Source organism: Nannospalax galili, unplaced genomic scaffold (genome assembly GCF_000622305.1).
Source record: "Nannospalax galili isolate Female #2095 unplaced genomic scaffold, S.galili_v1.0 scaffold1076, whole genome shotgun sequence".
In the NCBI taxonomy this organism is placed as follows: domain Eukaryota; kingdom Metazoa; phylum Chordata; class Mammalia; order Rodentia; family Spalacidae; genus Nannospalax; species Nannospalax galili.
In genome coordinates this window covers 756,985-778,879 of record NW_008338348.1, presented here as the reverse complement: position 1 = coordinate 778,879, position 21,895 = coordinate 756,985, and the positions used below count along the sequence as shown (strand labels likewise).

The following is a 21,895-nucleotide window of genomic DNA, read 5'->3' as shown; positions in this document are numbered from 1 at the left end:
CACTGTGGGAGGGGGGCTAGGACCCAAAGTGCTGGAGGAGTAGTAACCCCTGGCTGTGACTCCTTTCCCCACCTCTGCAGGCCCCTAGGAAAAACTGGGGGTCTAAGTAAGAGTCCAGGCTTCCCAAGGTCACTGCTTGGTGGCTTGGGCACATTGCTTGACCTCTCTGGACCACTGCTGACCCATGTAGCAATATTTTCCTTGAGAGGCGTGCTGTTAAGTCCTTTAACACCCAAAAGGCACCTAGCACAGTGTCCAGCTCAGAGAAAGTTCACTGAGCAGAAAGAACTCTACCCCACCCCCACCCCACGAGGGCTGCCAGGCTCCCGCTGGGGGAGAAGAGATTGACAGGTGTGCTCAGTGCAGAAACTGAAGGGCAAGCCGAATCCTGGGTGCTGGGGGCCTGGGAGCAGGGCAAGAGGGAGCTGATAGCCGAGCCAGAAGTGAGACTCAACCTGCACCTCTGTGAAATGGACAGTAAGGACGAGGGACTGAGCTGCGATTAAGGGAAGTGGTATGTGCCTTCATCCCTGGGTGTTCCTCTCCTCCCTCAGATGCCCTTTCCCCAGCATCTCCATAACCCTCATTGAATACCACCTCATTGAAATACAGTTCTTATGAATCCCTCGCCTTCTGGGTTTGAACCTGCTCTGTCCAAGTCCTCTGTCTACTTTCATTTCTCTGAGACCTGGGCTTAAGATGGGGTGGTGATGATAATACCCCTGTTACCTGGCCCTTGTGGAAATTAAAGGTACTGTGGAATCACATTTAGCACAGAGTTTGGAATGCATACCCAGCCAATCAATATACTGTAACTCCCTATATGGGATATATAGTAGTGGGCAGACCTCAGCTTCCCTGGGTTGTGAAATAGACATGGGGAAGGGCCTGGGTGACATAAGAACACAGGTCCTGCAGGAACCACACAGCTGGGTCAGGGAGCCAGGCAGAGTGTCAGAGGGAGGAGCAAGAGGAGCTGGCAGCTGCGGTTGACCAGGGTGCTCCCGGTCAACTCCACCCTGCAGCTGAGGCCCAGCTGGCCCCCCCACCCAGCTGGTAGAGTAGTTGAGTTCCAGAGACTAGGGCTAGAGCTCTACCAGGCTCTGGGACTCAAAGCTGCATGAGCTCTGAGCAGAAGACAAGCATCACGGGTCTTGAATCTGCTTCACTCTGAGAGGCCGGGAAGTTTCTCCCATCATCCCTGGATGGGTGGGAGGACACATACAGAAAAGGAGATGCTTATGGAGGAAGCGACAGTACCCCCCCACAACCTCCCATGAGCCAGGCCACCATTACTTTTCCATCCACTGCTTCTGCCCCTCCTACCTTGACCCCATCTCTCTTCACACTGCTCAGAGAACAAGTGACACTGATACCTTGAGGCCAGCTTGGCTCGGCCTTAGGACCTTTGCACCCCAGGTGCCTCTGGGAAATTTCTTCTCTTGGCTGCTGGAACCTCAGACTTCAAACCCCACACTTGGACCCTTTAGGATTCAGCTTACAAATTACCCTTGCCCAGGGACCAGCCTTGACCTGTTGTGGAAAACAAGCTCTGGGGGATGCTGTCACCATCACCTATCCTTGTCCTTCCTAGTTACCTGTGACTGTGCCTGGAAGGAGTCAATGATCGCAGACCTCCTTCCAGCCTGATATGTGCCAAAGAGGACATTGTCCCTCTGGTGACAAGGGTATATCAATGAGGTGCTGGTGCTGTCCAGACCCTAGAGTGAGACAAATCTGCTTAGCCCTGGCCACTTCTGGAAAGGGAGCCTGGCATCACAGGGAGAGTAAAAGAACTGTCTTAATTCTGGATCTTCCAAGGATAAGAGCACCCCTCTGCTTCCGGAGGATTCCGCTCACTCCTCCAAGCTGGCACCCTCCCCCACACCCTCAGAAGATGGAGCTCAGAGGGACTTCCCACTACACCAGGGGCAGTGGAGGCCGGAGGCATAGTCCTGCCCCTGTGCCCAGTGCCCTGAGCTCCCCGGAGCTCCCACCACATCCTATTCTTGCTTGAATCACCCTCAGCTTTGTCAGCCCCTGCCTGAGCAGGAAGGGGTGGGATCCTCTTGGGGCTGGGTCCAAAGCTCTGCCCTGGCCCTGACGAGTCTTGTGATCTTGCTTGTGAAGTGGGGAAACAATGGTACACAGCCCCAGTGTGAGCATTCCCTGGTGGAATCCTCTTGGAGAACTCAGAAGGGTACTACACGTACAAGGGTGCTAGCTATGAGAGCCCTCCCATGACCACCACCAAACTCTAAAGGCAGATGATGAACAGCATGTGGTGGAGAGCCCTTTCCCTCATTTTACCACTCTATGGGATTCATTGCTGTACCCATCTCACAGATGGAGCCCAAGTCTCCCCAAACCTAACAGGTAGGGGGATCCTGCCCCAAACATCAGCTTTTAGTGTTCAGATCTATTAGGCCCTACACAAGGGCATTAGGGGCCGGATCCAAAGCTTCTGACTTGCTAGATAGGGGTCACATCCAAATGAGGACAAACCTAGATTTGTGTCCTAAGCCTCAGGCCTGAGTTACCAGCACACTCCGTCTCTCTGGAGTCTCCTGGAAGGCAGTGGCACAACCCTCCCCAATTTAAAAACACTCTCAGTGTGTGTTGCTGGGGTGCCAAGGTCCTCACAGAGCATTTCATTCTATTCCTGTGACAATAAAACATTAGAATTTCATACTAGATAAATGGGGAGAGGGGGAAAGGGCTCCGAAAAGTTACGGAACTGGCCTCAAAACCAAGATCTGCATGCAGACAACCTAACTCCATGCTAGCTGTTGCTAGAATTCCTTGTCTCTGCGTCCAAGGGAGGGTGCACAGACAGCCCAGATCTTGGGCCTGGGTTCTGTCCCAGAGCGAGCAGAGTTACAGGTCGAATTCCTGGGGTACAAAGGAAGCCCCTCTGGCTACGGCAGGAGAGGGTATGTGGGAGAAGGCCTGGGCCCAGATCAGCAGAGGCCGAAGGAGAGGAAGGGCTGCTGCTGGTCCAGAGCCTTTGCTCCTTTGCTGATTGTTGATGCTGCTCTTTCCCGTGAAAGCTCTGCGTCCTGGGACTGACCTGTACACAGCATACATGCCTGTGGGAACAAACTCTACAGGTTTGCACACATTCTCTCTACACACACGTGCATACACACACTAACATGACCTGCACAAGTATCGTTGGCTCTCTCTCTCTCTCTTTCTCTCTCTCTCTGTCTCATACACTCACTGCTGGGTATCTCTTATTCTCTCTCTCTCTCTCTCTCTCTCTCTCTCTCTGTCTGTCTGTCTCACACACACTGCTGGGTATCTCTTATTTCTCTCTCTCTCTCTGTTTCATACACACTCACTGCTGGGTATCTCTTATTCTTTCTCTCTCTCTCCCTCTCTCTCTCTCTCTCTCTCTCTCTGTCTCACACACACTGCTGGGTATCTCTTATTTCTCTCTCTTCTCTCTCTCTCTCTCTCTCTCTCTCTCTCTGTCTCACACACTGCTGGGTATCTCTTATTCTCTCTCTCTCTCTCTCTCTCTCTCTCTCTCTCTCTCTCTGTCTCACACACTGCTGGGTATCTCTTATTCTCTCTCTCTCTCTCTCTCTCTCTCTCTCTCTCTCTCTCTGTCTCACACACTGCTGGGTATCTCTTATTCTCTCTCTCTCTCTCTCTCTCTCTCTCTCTCTCTCTCTCTGTCTCACACACTGCTGGGTATCTCTTATTCTCTCTCTCTCTCTCTCTCTCTCTCTCTCTCTCTCTCTCTGTCTCACACACTGCTGGGTATCTCTTATTCTCTCTCTCTCTCTCTCTCTCTCTCTCTCTCTCTCTCTCTGTCTCACACACTGCTGGGTATCTCTTATTCTCTCTCTCTCTCTCTCTCTCTCTCTCTCTCTCTCTCTCTGTCTCACACACTGCTGGGTCACACTGCTGGGTATCTTATTCTCTCTCTCACACACACACACACTGCTGGGTATCTCTTATTCTCTCTCTCTCTCTCTCTCACACACACTCACTGCTGGGTCTCTCTTATTCTCTCTCTCTCACACACACACTGCTGGGTATCTCTTATTCTCTCTCTCTCTCTCTCTCTCTCTCTCTCTCTCTCTCTCTCTCACACACACACACACACACACACACTGCTCTCCCCGGTGCTCACACTGACAACCTCATTCAGTGCACTATTAGTGCATCTGGCCTGCTCACTTGAGCTCTCAGAGCACTTTCAGTGCGGAGGGGCTTTGACCCGCCTCCCCGGGACGCCCCGGACCCCCTTCTTCTGGGGTTCTTTCTCTGCATCGTCTAGCTCAGGTCCGGTCTTTCGCAGTGTGCCCAGTTCCTAAGTGTCAGGGTACAGGGGCTTTGGACGTTGCCGTGACTGTGTAAAGTTCATCTCTATAAACTAGGCCCTGTGTGGGGCGCGGGCCTGTTTGTGTAGCCCCAGTCCGTTGCGTGCGCCTTCGTGTCTGTGTGGATGGGATGCTTACTGGTTCTAGACACAGAGTTGTGTGTTTGTGGGGTGCATTGCTGTGTACTGATTTTATGAGCTTGGTGTGCGATGGTTGGACATGTGTTGGGCATCTGTCTGGGGGGCGGGCTGTACGTCTGCATTGCACATGTTGGTTCTGTGTGTTTCCTGTGAGTATGCTGGTGCATCGTGTCGCTGTGTGCCGTCGTGTGTGCACGCACGTGTAGCTCTGCCTGTGCGGGGAGCAGAGAGCACAGCGCGGTCCACCCGGACGCCCGGAGCTGGGGCTGCCAGGCGGGGCTGGGGCCGCGGGGCGGCGCTGTGGCGGAGGCGGTGCGGCGTGCGCTGCGAGGCCTGGCGCGGCGAAGGGCACCGGGCAGCCGGAGCTGGCGAGCAGAGCGGGAGGAGCCGCGCGAGTCCGGGGTGGGGGCTCGGGGTGCCACGGGAGCGGACACGCGGTAGCGGTAGTTGGGGGGCAGGTGCTTCCCGGGGCGCCCGGCCTGAGGGTCGGGGGACTGTGGCTGCGGAGTGCGCGGCCCGGAGAGCGCGATGGAGTCGGGCAGGCGCCAGGCCAGGCCGGCGCCAGGCGCCGAGTTGAAAGGCGGCCGCGGCCTCTCCGCGCCGCTCCCCATCGCGCACCCGAGAGCGCAGGCCTGGACCCGCTGGGCTCACCTGGGGGCCTAGGGTCACTAAAGGTGACGGCGGTGGGACGATGGCCCCCTGCGGGACCTGAGCCGCCCGCCTAGGGTCAGCTGGCCGTGCAAAGCACCCTGAAGCTAGGCGCTTCTTCCGCGAACTCCGCCCGGCCAGCGCTGGCACTCCAATGCGCCCGAAGTCCCCTGACCTGGCCAGCCTCATCACCCCACCCCTCCATCCCCCAGTTTCCACAAAGCCCTGGCCGCTCTGGTCCCGTGGTGTGGTTAGAAACAGATTTTGCAGGCTGGGCCTCCTGGGATCTTCCGAAGAAAATAAAAACGCGGGTGTAGACAGCCATCGGGGCTGCGGGGACTCCCCTCTCACTACCCGAAGGACTTTGTGGTCATGGTTCAAAGGAGTTAAATTCACTAGGACCCATATTGCCCGTGGCTGGTTCCCGGGACACGCACACTTCTTGCGAGAGCTTTTGTGGCTCTCGGTGACTCTCAACGACAGGGACTTGGGCTGATGACGGGAATGCGTGTGTCCCGAGTGGAATCAGACTGGATCCCTGTTCTGGCCCCTCATTAACTGTGTGACCTTAGGGAGGCCACCCCACTTCTCTAGACCGTCCTCTGGCTGTACAGTCTGGGTTCCGGCGGCAGAGTGGAGTGGCACACGGTAGGCTCCAAGCGCAGACCGCCAATCTGACTCAGCAGCTAGAACAAGGACTAGATTCCTTAAGGACTGGGCCGGGGGCCCGTTGAGCGCATCACTGGAGTGAGGGAGAACCCGGACCCGACGCCCTGCTGCGAATTCCTGCAGAACTAAACTGAAAGTGGCTCCGAAAGCTGCGCGGCACACCGGCGGACTTCAGATCCAGCAAGCATTTATTGATCACTTCCTGTGTACGCACTCGGTCGAGAAAGGGAATTTGGAAACGAAAAGATGGGGTGGGGGGAACCGCTGAAGGAAAATAATTTTAAAAGGAAAAACGAAGGGACCCAGAAGTGGAGGGAAACCCTGACCCAAGACCGCCTTCAAAGGCGGAGAGCTCGGGTTGGGGTCCCGGGGCCTAGGCTGGGGAGAGGGGGCGGGGAGGCGCGCCTGCCTCGCCTGCAGCTACCGCCTCGCTGGAGCCACGGCGCGTCTGCAGAACGGGAACCGTTGCTCATTACGGCAATTATGTTGCTCTAAATTTGCCCGACCCTAAATTGCTAAACTCAGAGGAGCCAGGAGGCCCCGGAGCTTGGGCCGGAGACACTCGATCCCACCCCGCCATTCCTCTATGCCAAGGAGGAAAGGGACTGTCAGGCTGAGAACTAGCGTGAGCTGAGAACTCAGATTCACCCGGGATTCTCCGCGGGCCCTCCGGTGCAGGGTTGGTTAACACTTCCCTAAACCGTGAGGGCGAGGACCACGAGGCCTCTTTCTTGGGTGAGAAAACCGAGGGACAGAGAGGTGGTGTGATTTTTGCCTGCCCAAGGTCAGAAGGGCACCAAGAGGCAGGCTTGACCACGAACTGCATCTGCTCATCTGGGATAAACTCAGTACCACTGTCCACTGGACCATGTCCAGTGGTGTTCCAGGAAGGAACCCAGGAGTTTTGACCTAGGGGTCAGGGTGTCTGGGGGTCAGAGTGCCATACCCCGAACTCCTTAACTCATATGACTGAAAGAGGCCAGTGCCTCTAAAGAACACTGGTGAGGATACAAACCTCATAGGTGTTAACTCCTCCATCTTGGGCATGCCCCCCCCCAAGATCGGGTTCCGGCCTTCCTTACTTAGGCTTTAGGGAGGCCCAGAAATTGAAAGTCACTTTCTAACTTTTTGGTTGTTACACTTAACCTTTAATGGCTGCGCTGTCCCTCCAGTCCAGAAAGTCACTTTCTAGACACACAAACACACACACACATACACACACACACACACACACACACACACACACACAGGATCTCTCTGAGTTCAAGGCCAGCCTAGTCTATATAGCGAGTTCCAGGCCAGCTAGGGCTACAGGGAGATAGACACACAAACACACACACACATACACACACACACACACACACACACACACACACACACACACACAGAGAGAGGAGAACTTAGCTCCAGGCCATCTTGTCCTTTTCTGGAGGAAGTTGTGACAAATAGCCAGGGGAAACAGAACCTTAACTCCAGCAACCCTGTGCGGGAGGGTTCAAGTCCTCTCTACACTAGCTCAGTCCCAGCACAGAGACCTAAGGGACTTGCCTGAAACTTTGGCTTCCCAGGGAATTCTCCAGCCTATCTTGCACTTTGGGGAGTTGAAACTGTTCACTCTATCTGGGACATGTCCATCCTCCAAGTCCAACGCCAGGTACTGGAGTTCTAGCAGCCCTTGGTCTACAGGCTTCCCTTTCTTGAGGTGTAAGGACACAGGCTACCCTGGGCTCTCCTGTAGTGAGTTCAGACTCACAAGCTACCAACAGACAGAAGCTGGAGGAGAGATTTATTAAGGGGTCAGTTTCTGTCCTCCACATCCTTACAGAATTTTTCCCAGAAAGCCAAAATTGGCACTTGTCCAAATACATTTTTCTTGGAAGCCCAAACTTGACTACCTGCAAGAAAAACCAAGTTTATGAGGGCAGGAAAGCAGGGCCCCAGCGTACAGTGGCCCTGGGTTTTCTACGCAGTTGGATGTGGTTTTTGTGCATGTTTGTACACACAACATGGGGTTGTACTAGTCCTGTAAAAGCACTCAAGATGAGTTCCACACATCGCGTCTACACTGCTGGCGATTTAGAAAAGCGGAGTAATCATTTCTGTCCTCCACCTGGCCTCCGGTGGGAAAAGAAGAGGTTTTAGGGGGTGGGAATTGTCTGGATTAGCTGTCTGCAGTCATCAAACTATTTGAGCAAGTCACTTTGTTTTCACAGACAGGTTAAAAGGGGAGGAAAAAAGGAGAAAGAGTCAGCATCATTCCAGCTTAAAGTGAATTGGAAAATTGAGCCTAATTATCCTAGGTAATTGCTTCAATTCTCCACTTCACTTAGTTAATGCAGCTCTGTCCTAGGTGCTACAAAAGACACACAGCCCCCTTCCTGCAGATCTTGTCACCTTTGAACGTTGCTAGAGCAAAACTAACACCAGACTTGAAAGCAATTGTATATGTAAAGAGACAGAAAGAAGGAACTGTACAGACAACTAAATCAGCAGGCATCATTTCTTGTAGCTTAAAATTAATTTATTTAACAAATATAGCTATAATATAAATGATAATAAAATTTCAAATATACAGTATATTACATAGTACACACGATCCCTTCCAAAGGGATGCTTGGGAGCCACAGAAATGTACTGTTAAATAGAAACAGATTTTTTTTTAAATTTTACTTTTTGTTTTTCTGGTCCTAGGACAGGCAAAGTCCCTTCAACCTACCTTCAAGCACACTAGTATGCTCTGCTGGCCCTCCCCCAACCGCAGTGCTTCCCCGTGAAGCTCTGGGGAGTTCACCAATGGAAGGAGCTGGGGTGTGTCTGTCCCCTTTTCTCCCAAGCACTGTCCTGATTCCCCGCATCAAACAGCAGTTTCTGAGCGTTTCCTGCCTAGTGTCAGGACAGGAGGCAGCGGTGCAGGAGACTGGGCCACTGGTCCCCTCCAATTTTTAATTCTGTTGGGGACCCTAGAATAAATCTCTCGGCCTCGGTGGCCTTAGTTTGCCCATCTGTAAGTCAAAGATGTGGATCTAGAATCTCTTGAAGAGTGCAAGCTGACCCTTCCAGCCACCCCCCTTTTTTTTTTCCAGAGGGGTCAGACGGGAGAAGGAACTCTTGGAGAAGGATCCAGGACCTGGGTTAAAGAGAAGGGGCCAGGTAGTGTGGGCAGGGGAGCGTGGTAGGAAGGGCTCAGCTGGAAGAGATGGCTGGGGGGCAGGGGAGGCACCGTGGGGGGCGACTCTGGACCCACCTATGTCAGGTGGTACATGCTGTAGCCGACATGGGCGGTGTAGAGTCCCACGGGCGCCACCGGCAGCGCGGCGCGCTGGAAGGGGCCAGAGGCACTGTAGAGTGAGGCGCCAGCGGCTGCGGCCACAGCTGCGGGGCCGCCGAGAGGGAAGGACAGGCCGAAGGCGGCTGGTGGCAGCATGGGTTTCGCGGCCATCTTCAGCTTCTCCAGCTCTGCCTCCTGCAGTCTCTTGGCTTTGGCGCGGCGGTTCTGGAACCAGATCTTCACCTGCGTCTCGGTGAGGCTGAGCGAGCTGGAGAACTCGGCGCGCTCGGCGATGGACAGGTACTGCTTCTGCCGGAACTTGCGCTCCAGCGCCAGCAGCTGCGCGGTGGTGAAGGGCGTGCGGGGCTTGCGGTTGGTTTTGTGCTTGCGGAGGGTGCAGGCCGGGGGGCTCAGCCGCCCTGGAAGGACCGGACAGAAAAGGGCAGGGGGTTAAGAGAGCCTCTCCGGAACGTAAGCAGCCCAGAAAGTAGTACCGTCACTGACAACTCCAGGTTTTAATTTCCCCCCAAGCTTGGCATAGTGCAGGGCACTTGAAAATTATTTTCTCCAGCCCCCGGGGCAACTCAGCTCCTCAGCCAAGACGGTCTTGTCTGTTTCCAGGTGAAACCTACCCATGTTCAGAGCCAGAATACAACTGGGCAGAGACAGCACCAACCCACCTTACAGACAGCTTAGGAAGAGCTTTGCCCACCTGGCCTCTTCCAGGCCACTGAGAGAAAGTGGATACAAAGAAGGCCTTAAAACAACACACAGAGGCCCTGCACCCAGCCCAAGGTCACAGAGGAGTTTTAAGCCTTGGCAGTACATTTGTGCCCACTAAGGACTCAGTGCTAGGCTAGGCCTCACTTTCCCCAGAAACAGTATGGTTTCTAGGGTCAACAGAAAGAAGCTAGCGCTGTGACATTCAGGCCGGTTTTAACGGGTTTCAGCTTCTCACACTCCGTTTTCTCTCCAGGCTCTCCCTTCAGCAGCGCCTGGATCCTAGGGCCACACCAAGATAGATGTGTGTGACAGTTTCTTTACTTGTGGTGGTTTCTGAAAGCGGTGGTGCCCACCTGTCTTTTTCTTTTGGCTTCTAGATAAACCTTAAGTCCCAGCAGAGTGGTGCCACTTGCTTGAGGACCAGTGTAGTTGGGGGATTGGCCTACAGTTCCCCATCACCTCTTGCTATATGCCTGATGTCAATCAGGTAGGATAAAGATGCCTGATGCCAGTCAGGTCGGATAAAGCAAGTCCCAGCAATCCTTCCCAGATCGCCTGGATTTGGAGTTCTGGGTGTGAATTCCCAAACCAAATTTCCAAGTCTTATACAGGGATCTTTCCCTCTACAGTAACTTCCAGTCAGAAAGGGAATTGAAATTGAGGCTCTCACCTGGCCTATGTATTTTTTAGTGCCTTTTTTTTTTTTTTAAATCCATGTGCTCTCAGACCACCAGGATGTGAGTCAAACCAAATCTCTAGTCAACATCCCCCTTCCTCCCCAGAGTAGGCCGCTGCAAGTCGGGAAGCAGTTGGCCCCAGACAGGTTTTCCGCCAGGCCCGGGGAGAGGTCGGCACACAGGGAAATGTCACTCTAGTCAGCGGCAGTAGCCCAGCGCTGGGCTGGCTACCTTCCCCAGCCATTAGGCCCAGGGAGGGGCTGGCCTGTTCAAAGACGGTTAATCTCCAGATAAAAACCATTCCTCAGCATCGAGCCATTGAATTCGTAATGCCATTATGTAGTGTAAAATAATCGGAGGAAACGAGGAAAACTTGGGAATTTCCCGTGCTCCTGAAATATCTCTGAGCGGGTTCACTGGGCAAAGCACTGCCAGGGCTTTAAGGCCTTGAGCAACTACCCCACTACCCCGGAACCGGCAGCTGGAGAGTGGGACAGCTTCGAAGGCCTAGTCTTTAGGGCGCTTGCAGTGCGGTTAATGGGGCACCTTTGGTTGACTTGTTGCCTGGCCCACCTCCACCGGACCCTGATTGTCCACGCTTGCTAAATCGTGCCTCTGCCCAAAGCACCAGGTAGTTACCTCGAATTTGATGGGTGAAGCTTTGTAAGCGCTCCAGAACCTCGGGATAAGTACTAAAGGAGGAGGGGGTTGTAGGCTGCTAGGAGAAAGTGAAAGTCCACACAGTGAAGCTGTCCTCGGCGCTGCGGCCCACCTCGCTGGGGGCAATGCAAAATAAGGTTTAGGGTTCGCTGGAGGAGCTGGGACTTGGTTGGAAAAAAGTGCCCAGGCACCAGTGTACTACAAGTCGACCGGCAAGCTTGGCGACACTGCGCCAAGGCAAAGGCAGGTAAAACGTGGACCACGAACTTGGCCTGCACCAGGCCTCTAACCTTCTTCCTGGGTGGGAGTGGGGAGAGGCATAAAAGGCATCCTGGCCGTCGACGCAACCTCCGCACGGCCTCCAGGTAACCAGCTGCAGGTACGAAGACGCCTGAGACAAGCCGGCGCCTGCGCTCGGCCTGGCGCCCTCGGGCCGCACACCCCCTCCCGGCCCCTGCGCCGGTCGCCCGCGGCTGGCTACTTACTGGCTGGGGGCGGGGAGAAGCGGGGACTCTGCATCCACGGGGTCCGATCGGGCTTCTCGGGGCTCTCGGCCTTGACCAGAGCATCTTCTGGCAGCTTGAGCAGTCCTCCCACCGAGAAATGGCCGAGCGGCCGCGGAGAGGAGGGCGCGTCCGGGCCGCCCAGAGACCCGGGCCGGACGCTCAGCGACTGCACGGAGCCACCCGCCGCCTGCGCGCCCTCGGAGGTCGCCAGGACGCTCTCCTTGGCCCCGGGTTTCCTGTGATCGGCCATGAGCGCCTCCACGCTGAAGGGCAGGAGCGAAGGGGGCACTTTGGGCTTAGCCCCCTCCTCATCTGTGCCCATGGCGGTCGCCGTGGCCGCGGTCGTGGTGGGAGCCTGGCCCGCGCCTCCCCCCGCAGGCTTGCCGAAGGCGGAGTCCTCCACTTTGACACCGAGAGGCAAAGAAGTCATCGCAGCAGCCGGGGCCATGCAGAGCCGGGCCCCTCTTCCAGCCGCAGCACAGGCCAGCCCTGGAGCATGGGTTTCCGGCGGGCTGGGAGCGTGGCCGGCCTCGGCGAGCGCCCAGGGCCCTGGCCCGGCCGGCCCTCCCGCGCGCGCCTCCCGCAGCTCCCCAAGTAGGCCGGCTCCCGGCGCGCAGGGCCTGGATCCCCGCCGCCGCGCTGGCCGAGTTCCCGGGAGCACTCGCCGGCTCCGGGTCCGCGGCGGCTCCCCAGAGAACTTGTTAATAAGGCGAGGCCAGCGCGGCAGTAGCCAATCAGCGCGGGAGGGGGCGGGCCCGGAGCTATCCATTGGGCCGCGCTCCTGGGTACAAGCCTCGGGGCGCGTAGGGCCCGTGGGCGCACTGGACAGGGCCTGGCCAGCCGGGGCCAGAGAGGGGCGGGGGTGCCTGGGAGCCCTTCCGCAGCGCTTAGCCCAGTGGGCATCTCCAATGCTGGGTCCCCTTGGATGTCTATCCTACCGGGTCCCGGGGGCTCTTTCCCTTATCCCCACTCTTCGTCAGCCCTCTCTCCTCCCCCTCTCCCTCTTCCCTCTCCCCTCCTTCCATCCCCCTGCCACTCTCTTTCTGTCCTCTGAGGCTTCTCCTATAGTTTGTTGCTATTCCTCTGCGTCCCCCTGCCTTTCTCTGACCCCCACTTCTCTACTAGGATGGTTTGGCTTCGGTTCACTTCTCCCATATTCTTTTATATTTGTTTTAAATACTCGTAGTTATTTGTCATAGTAGAAAGTAATAATAGTAATTTCTTTTTTTGAAATACTTGAAGTTTCTTGTCTGTTTCAAGCTTCAAAACTTTACCTCGGGGTAAAAGTGGGCCTTTGTCTCTACCTAAGGACTGGACAAAGTTTGTTAAAGGAAGGCAAGCAACACGATCCAGATAATATATTCGGTTTTCATACATATGTATATCCCCACAGACATTTTTCTCGGGAGAGTTACACCTCTACCAGTCACCCGCTGGCGAAAGGAGCCACTTCATCCTTTGGACAGAAATTTTATTCATATGTATATATATATTATATATAATATATATGTACATACACAGAATATATATATATAAACAGAAACTCCAACAAAACACCGATGTGGCCTCAACGTGACCTCGGACAAAGGTCCTCGGAAACAATAACAAGTTCCCATCTCTGGGTGGCTGGTCGCGAAGGGTAGAGGCACATATGGGGGAGGGGACCAGAGAAAGAGAGCAGTTCCCTGCGGTGCATCTTTGGTGAGAGGTTTAAGAACTTTTGTTTTGCCAATTTCGAAGGAAACGTGGTTTTATTTTGGCTATTATAAAAAGGAGGGAAAAAGGGTAGGGAGCGGGGAGAACGACAGGTCTCTGTGAACTGGGGTCGGGCGGGCCAGGTTTTGGGGGGGGCCTTCTCTTTTATACCCTCTTATCCTGGGGCCCAGGCCGGCGGCTCCCGGGGAGCCAGCGGAGGTGGAGATTGGCGGCTCACCGGGACTGGCCATTGATGACTGCGGGGCTCTAATCTCCAGGAAACACCAGGGGCTGCCGTGGCCATTTAGGGGTAATTATCCGAGCGCGGAGGGACAGCGAATTCCCTCGCCTTTTAACTGGGCGCAATAAAAAGCTGTAGATTAGGGGCGACCAGATTAAGGAAAATGAATTACTAGAGCAGGAACTTTATTACCCAGACGGCGTCCGGGGTCTGGAGGGAGGGGTCGGGCTGAGGACGCCAGAGAGATCGGAGCCTTGCAGCAGCCCACAGGGCCTGGAGAAATACTAGGCCTCGGGGCGGGTTCGGGAATACTCGCTTCTGAGAAATGCACGCGTCTCTCCGGGTTCCTTTTGCATCCCAAGCGCCGCGCAGGGCTTGGGGGCTCTGGCTCTCGTTGGCTCTGCGGGACCCTTGGTGCACTGGGGGGCCCTGAGGTCTATTCGTGTATACAAATGGTAGAAGCCACGCCACCCCGTTTTCAAGTGAGCAAACGAAAGCGAGGCCAGGCCGTAGGCCGAACGCCCCACTCACAGCCCAGCCCGGACGGCGACCTTCCACCGCTGGAAGTTCTAACTTAACTGTCACCATCTCCACTCCGCTCCGCAGCGCACGCAGGTTCTAGCTCTGCGCTCTGTTAAAGCAAAAAGGGAAACAAATCCCCGCGTGCCTTTTTGGTCACCATTTGAAAAAAACAACAAAAAAACCCAACAACGACAACCAGTAGTGTATTTTTCAAAAGGTCGCGGCTCTTGCTTGTTCCACTCGGGTGCCCCAATTCAAAACGATCACTTTAAGAATCCGATGTAAGCTTGGAACTTTTTCCCTGAAAAAGTGCATGTGGCCGAAACCGAGCTCCTCGCAACTGTGCAGGCAATGTCTGGCACTCGCGGGCCCACTCTGAGTTAGGATGTTAAGAAGTCCGGTTTTATGGCCGAGGGGGCCTCGAACCCTTAGACTGGAGCCACGGGGCGCTCGGGGGGCTTCGGCGTGCGCTGGCGGCCGGAGCGGTGAGGCCTGGCCTCAGGCCGGGGGCCGGGGCGGCCAGAGAAGGGCCGCATCGCTAATTGCGGGGATAAACAATCTGTCACGATCCCTCAGCGCGCCTAATAGGCAGACGAGGATGTTGTTTTTAGGCGCCAGCGGCGGCCGGATCAAAGGCTGCAGCCGGCGCAGGGGCCCTTGAAGTCGCGCCCCTGCCTCCAGGGAGCAAATAGCCTGCGCCCGCAGCCCTGGGCCCTGCACTCGGCCCCTGGCCTTTCTGAGTCCGTTTCAAAGCCCACAGCATCTTCTTTTTAGGATCGATCTGAGTTTGGGCCTGAAATGGTCCAGCGCTCCCGGGCTAGCCCGATTCAAGTGTTGCAGAACGAGAAGAGCGTGTCTGCAGAGCGCAGGGGCTCAGGCCCGGTGCAGCGTAGGGACTAAGCGTGTGCCACTGGGCTGTGCGGGAAAGGGGTCCCGGGACCCAAGTGGAGGGAGTCAGAGAAACAAAATAAAACCGTGTCCCGGGGGCTGTGGCTGGTTCCCGGGGGAGGCGAGGCATGCCTCCGGGAGAGGCGAGAGCACGCATCCTCGGAGTTCAGTTTTGTCTGGCCTCTGCGGATATCCCGGAGGTCGGTGGGTTCAGCGAGCTGACAGCCTGGGGACTAGGCCTGTTATCTGCTACCCCGAGGCGCTTCCACCTCAGCCCTGCCCCGCATTTCTCCGCAGGCGGCGAGAAAGCCAGCCGTAATTCATGCCTGGCAAGGGCAGGGCTGGCCCGCTGCAGATAAAGCTCTGGGACCCTCACGCTGCTAGGAGCCCCGCTGACTCTCCTCCCCTCCTCCTCCTCTTCCCTAGTCTCCCCAGTCTCGGGCACCCTAACTCACTCCCCTCTCCCAACAAATTGCCTCTGCCTTTCAGATCCTACAGTGTGATTGTCCCGCGCAGCAGTTCCTGGGCGACCACACGCGTGTTTTTCCTCCACCAAAACGTTAGTTTTACTGGGATAAACGAAGGCGGGGGCAGGGCGATGTGATTGCTCGATATCTTTCCCCGTGGGGGGGGAACCTTGTATTGGGACAATTTTAAAGACTGTTGTCACTGAGTATCCCCGCTCCAGGGCTGAAAGGGCCTGCTATCCACTTCTGCGTTCGTTGGCGGCCCCCATCTACCCTTTTCCAGTGCGTTTTATGGCCTTGGCCCAGGAGCCCCGCATTTTTAAAAATATGTAGCTCAGTGGGATCCGCCGGCAATTAGCCCCAAACAATCCTCTTTAATAGCATGAATGTACTATGAAAAACGATTTATTTTGGTAGGAATTCACCAATCGCCCGGAAGGCAGCAGAGGGGGAGTAAGAAGCGGTATTTTATCCCAGGTGGGGGTGGGGGCTGACGCATAGACGGAAAGTGCCTGAGATGTCCTAACCTGCTAAAAAGTCCTCCCGGCCCTGCCACCTCTTCGCTTAGCCTCTGTCGCTGAGGGGCTGGGAGTCGTTTGAGAAACTGCCCAGGGATGGAATCACTCGTTCTGGAAAGTTGTCAAAGCTTTCCAAGGAAACACCCCAGATATAAGAACTAGCAAAAATCTTCAGTTACCGAAGATGCAAAGCCTGTGGGGTGGGGGAGGGACATGCTTTGGGTTTTCCAGGACATGGACCTTCTTAACGCGACGTCGAAAGAGGCTTTTCTAGAAGGTGTTCTCTCTGTTGCAAACTCCTGACATCGGAGGAAAGGCGCCAATCCTGTGGATTCTCGAGAGGAACTGACGACTAGGCTCTACCTTGTAGCCCCGTCCCACCCAACCCCCCACTTGCCCTGGGCTCCTTTAGCTCCCCCAGGCCTCCTGGTGTCTTTAAGGGGGCCAGGATCCTCGGAAGAGAGAGCCTCCTCTTCAAATGGCACAAATCAATGTGATCGGGACACGAGGGTGCACTTGGGAAGATGAAAGCCGCGGTCTGCCGACTCCTACCAGGACTCTATAATTATAGATAATATATCCCATTTCAAAGCAATTAGACCAATCAGGCGTAACGAACCACTTTGCTGCCGACGAATAACAAAGGCGCACGGTTATTTAAGCCTGGAGATGTCAGGCAGACCCTGAGGCTCCAGCCGCCCCCTACCACCACCAAAGTCCTCCACCCTGGCTGGGCCCACTGCTGTCCCGGAAGGCTCCCCGAATTCCTCCCGCTTTGCTGAATGCTGAAGTATTTCTCTGAGCTCCTGGTGGGAAGGGTAAGGGTTGGAGGGAATGGGAGAGGCTGGGTGTCAGGTCTCTGTCAGAAGTCATAGACTTTATCTGATTTCATTCTTTCTACTCTGGGAGCTAGTGGACTTAGCGCTGCACCCCCAGATGGAAAGGTAAAGTGAGAGAGGGTAAGAGTCATATACAGCCAGTTAGTGGTTTAGAGGTAGCTGTCAGGATTTGGTTGCTAGTAGGTCTGAACCCATCCACCTTCACCATTCCTGGGAGGAGCCTCTCTCTCAGCCCTTTCAAAAGCCAAACTGCATTGAAATATTAAGGATCTGCTGGGTAGTGGGTGGATCTGCCTCTAGTCCCGCCCTCAGTCCAGGAAGAGGAGCTGCCATCTCTCACTGACTACCCTGTTCTTCCTCCTCCCACCAGCTTCATAAAGAGTCAGGGCCAATGAGGTTTCTCATGAATTTATCAAAAGCCCCAGCTCTTAGGTCTGTCTGAGAAGAAAGCAGGCCTGGATTACAGGCCCATTTTTCTGGGATTTGGTTTGTCAACTTGAAGATGGGCCGAGACAGGCAGGAAGGACTGAGATGAGGAAGGCAGTTCCTGTTCTTAGGAGTCCTGGCAAAAGACAGCAAGGAGACCTGGGAGAGGCTTAGAGCCAGGGAGCAGCACTCCTTAGAGCCAGGGAGCTTGAAAGGCTGAGCTGAAGGAATTGGAAGGCAAGTGGGGATGCAGAGAGAGGACAGGAACCCAAGGAGATGGTGTCTTCCAGAGACGCCACCATGGGGTGGGGAGTGGGGCAGGAGAATTGGAAGGCAAGTGGGGATGCAGAGAGAGGACAGGAACCCAAGGAGATGCCACCATGGGGTGGGGAGTGGGGCAGGCGAGGAGTGCCAGCCCACAGAAGGGAGTGGAGACTGGGAACCACTGGTCTGAGGCTTCAGAACCCACAGGAGCAGGCAAGGGGCAGGCGGACAGTCAAGGTGCCAAGGACCCTCTCTCTGGGACTCCCCCCACCCCACTCCTGCTTTATTCCCACTCTGTTCGGTGGATCCTGGGTTTCCCACACCCATCTCTTCCTGATCCTGAGTGTCAAGCAGCACGACCTGTAGTGGAGACCAGGTCTCCTCATCTTGCTTGGGTTCGGTGGATCCTGGGTTTCCCACACCCATCTCTTCCTGATCCTGAGTGTCTGTCAAGCAGCACGGCCTGTAGTGGAGACCAGGTCTCCTCATCTTGCTTGTTTGGTTAATGTCTTTTCTTCCTTTCTTTCAGTTGCTTTCTCCAAAGCTCTCATGCCTCTCCCACCCAATGATTCACTCTGAATCATCCCCCTTCAAGTCAATAATAGCTAATAAGACTCCAGTGAGTTCTTTCTGGACCAGCAGGTATACCTCAGGGAGAGGCAGGGAGTGCCCTGCCCTCTGGCCCTTCATCCCTCTGGCTCTCACCTTGGCCTCCAGCTAGTAGTTTCTGCAAAGTCTACAACTATTTTCATTTCTGAATCATGACCCACACAGGTACTTTCCTACAGGGTCTTCCTGGAGACCCCAAAGGAGGATGGCAATGGCCACGGTAGTCTTGGAAACTAGTTCAAGCAGGTGACGCTTGGAGCTTCCAGACTACCCCCAGCCCCCTCCCCCACTGTCCCAAAAGCCCAAGCTAAAGATGGCTAGTGACTGCAGAGCACCTGGGAGGAGCAAAGGTGGCTAGGAACTGGCAGAAACAGCAGGCAGTGTGTCTTTTCTGGAGAGACTGAGGGCTCATGCCCAGGACAGGTACCAGGCCTGGACCCCCTCCAGTCCCTTCCTGTCCACTCCCTCCTGCAGCCAGTCCCCACCCTCACGTGTTTACCTTTCATATGTCTGGGTCCAGGAAAGAAAGCCCCTTCACTGGCACGGTGCATGGCTCTCCTGGGGTCTTTGCAATCTCAGACCAATCAAGGAACAGGGGTGATCATTTAACCTCTGCCCATAGCTTTGGGGCCAGGACCAAACCTGGGCCTCTGCAGGCAATTAGATCCCACTGTGTCTGTACCCTTGTCTGTACATCAGGGACAGCCAGACTGGAATAAATTCCAGTGACCTCCCCTTTTCCCACAAAACCCAGCTTCCCTTGGGTTAGGGGGATAATGGAACGAACAATCATGGGCTTTCAGCCAGAGGACCCTGTGCTGGAAGCCTCCTGCATGCAGTAGGTGCTCAGAATTCCAAAAGATGTAATCCAACAATCAGATACTTCACAGTGAACTAGTCAGAAAGTTGAGAGGTAGAAAAATCAATGACTGGGGAGCTCAGTGACAAGAAGAGATTGTGGACAAGCCCTTCCCACCCTGGAAGGACCCAAGCCACACCCTCTCCCTAACTTGAAGTGGCTCTAGGAAAAGGACAGTCATGTCATCTTAAGGAGATGGGTTGCTGTGTGACCCTTGTTTTTCCAAGGTGAGTCCACCAATCACAAAAGCGGCCTAGACAGAGTGCAGGAATTGCTGGGCGAGTTGGGAAGGCTCACGCTGCTGGATCCTGTATAGGCTTCTCTTTTGGAACCCAGGGCTACAAGAACTAGAAATTTGGGGCGGCTTTATGTTCAATGGATAGGGAAACTGAGGCCCAAGCAGAAACCATTTTCTAAGTCTGTGAGCCAGAAATTGGCAGAACAGGTGTTAAAATGCAGGTATCTGGCTCCAATCCAGTGTTTATCCCACCCAGGAGAGTCCTAGAAACCCAAGGTATCTCGTGTCCTCTTGTAAGCCAGTTTGTTCTTTCTGTGACTAGTGACTGAACCTTTGTGTCAGCTAAGAGGGCTACATTCTTGAGGGAAGGTTGGGTTGTCAACCGCAAATGTAGAGCGCACCCTGATGTACCCACAAGCTTCCACTCAGCACCTCCTGTTGGGTGCTTCTCATACAATCCCACAATCGCCAGCAGTTTTCCAGATGGGAAACAGGGTGCTCTTGGAGTTGAGGTAGGGTTCTGACCACAGCAGGACCCAGCACCCCTGGGCAACTCCCACTCTATTCCAGGGCCTGCCCTGTACCCCCCTGCATCAGTCGTTGGGCCATTTGTGAGGGGAGAGAAAAGCCATCAGCATTGGTTCTGTTGCCCCCTCCCCCCCAAAACAACCCATCTGGTTCGAGAAAGGGGAGACCTCTGGACTATCTCTAGGTGCAGACAGGACGGGGCCTGACTCCCAGCAGAGCCCTGCCCCTTAGAACTCCAGGAGCCCAAAGTATCACCTGGGCCTCCAGGTTGTGGGCCTACATTTGAATAATTACCCAGTCAGACCTCAGTAGCCTAGGGACATCCTGGCTGAGCCTCTCTCTCCCTTCCTCCCAAAGGCTATTTGAGGCTGGGCTGGCTGAGACCCAAGAGATCAGGATGGGGAATAAAGGATCCCCTTAATAGCTGGAGTTCAAGGCCAACCTGGGCTACCTGGCTACCTGAGACCCAGTCTCAAAAAATAAAAACAAACAAGCAAATAACATGGTTACAATGCTGTTCTTGACGTGTCTTAACTCCTTTAATCTTTTTTATTTATTTTTAGCTCCTTTAATCTTTAATTTTGAGACTATTTTTATCCTTAGTTTACATACTGGGAAAAGTTAACTAGTTCACAGTCTCAATACAACTTCAAAACAAAGCATTCTGAGATCTCCCAGCACCCTAGGAGTTTTTGGTACATCACTACAAGAGGACACCGTTGCAGTGGAGACCCCTACTGTGGACCCTTCACCACATAAGCAGAGAAGCCTAGGGGACTGGTCTTGTGCCTTCAGAGCTCTAGTCCCTGTGCCAGGCAGCCAAGCAGCCTCCAGGCCAGCAACAGAAATCTCCGTTCTCCCTCCCCCTAGTGTACCTGAGCAACCCCTGAGACTGGTACAGACCTCACCAGAGGGGCACCAGTGGATGGATGATCACTAAGAAGATGCAACCTCCATGCTAACTGGGCTCCTGAGACACTCCTGATCTAGAACCCACTCCATTATGGTCCTACTGCATGGAGTAGGTCAGGACCAGAGAGCAGAACTTATGGTCAAGGGTAAAGAGAGCCCATCCCAAGGTGGAGCAAATATTTTTATTTTGCTTTGTTTCCCCAGGCTGGTCTCAAACTTGAAATGTTCTTACCTTGTTCCTTCAGCCGATGATCACGTGTGCAGCACCATGTCCAGGTGTGTGTGTGTGTGTGTGATCTATTGTCTATCCATCCATCCATCCATCCATTCTTGTTTTGGTCATATGTAATCTAGGCTGGCCTCAAACTCATCATGTAGTTGAGGATGACCTTGAATTCCTGACCCTCCTGCCTCTAACCCCTGAGTGCTGGAATTACAGAAGTGTATGCTCCACCATTAATCTCAATCCTGGGGCTAGAACTCAGGGCTTTGTACATATTTGGTAAGGACTCTATCAACTAAACTACATTCTCAACCCCCAAATATTTCTTGAATGACATTTTCAAAGAAAACAGAGGCTTTCCCTCCTAGGCTGCTTGCTCTACCTTTGAACCTGAAGGTGGGTTCTAGCTCCCTCCAGCATAGAAGAGAAGGTCCCAGTGGTCAAACTTGTGCCTCTTCTACAGGCCTAGTGACTGTCTTTACCACAGCGGGCATTTCCTCCTGAAGTGCCTCTCAGGCTGGTTCTGTGTGTCCAGAGCCCAACTGCAGGCAGGCCAGGAAGGCCAGGACCAGGTTGCTGCAAGGCTTTTCCATATAGGCACTTCTAGAGAAGCAAGGAAGAGGGAGTTAGTAGCTCATCAGCTCCCTCCCTGGCTGCTCTCAAGGCAGCAAGAAGCATAATCCCATAGGGCCCCTCCTGGTCAGGAGCCAGGCTATAGGACCACCCCACTGACAGGGACACAGCCGATCCCCACAGAGACTCCTATCTGATCAAACAGTAAGCCCCTGGCCACAGTCCAATTAAGTGAAAGTAGATCTGGCCTTATCAGGTTCAGGCTGTAGTCCCTGGGGTGGTCCTGAGGTGGCCCCAGAGGGTCCCTGTCTGTTTGATTTTCCTGCTCAGACACACTTGTTTAAACAGACCCCCAAGGCCTTCAGTAACCCAAGCCAGGCCTGGAGCTTGATTGTCAGGTAAAGGAGTCCCTTGGATGCTGGCCTGGGGGGCAGTGAGAGTAGAGATGAGGGAAGGGGACCAGGAGAA

At 54.5% G+C, this 21,895-nt stretch overlaps 1 protein-coding gene across 1 annotated transcript; it reads right to left on the bottom strand.

Annotated features, from left to right (window-relative positions):
• Positions 1–8,835: 8,835 nt before the first annotated feature.
• Positions 8,836–12,300, bottom strand: Msx1 (msh homeobox 1). Its single transcript, XM_008833117.3, has 2 exons — positions 11,605–12,300; positions 8,836–9,478 (listed from the first exon to the last, which is right to left on the bottom strand). Exons 1-2 carry the CDS (start codon positions 12,071–12,073, stop codon positions 9,036–9,038), a joined length of 912 nt encoding a protein of 303 aa, XP_008831339.1. The 5' UTR covers positions 12,074–12,300; the 3' UTR covers positions 8,836–9,035.
• Between the last annotated feature and the right edge of the window lie 9,595 nt (positions 12,301–21,895).

What these genes read in the sequence shown, in the direction of transcription:
- Msx1 (XM_008833117.3), bottom strand. Translation starts at nt 12,073, where the DNA reads ATGGCCCCGGCTGCTGCGATGACTTCTTTGCCTCTCGGTGTCAAAGTG. An exon ending in CTTCTCCCCGCCCCCAGCCA is followed by an intron (nt 9,479 to 11,604) that starts GTAAGTAGCCAG and finishes CGGTCCTTCCAG; the next exon opens with GGCGGCTGAGCCCCCCGGCC.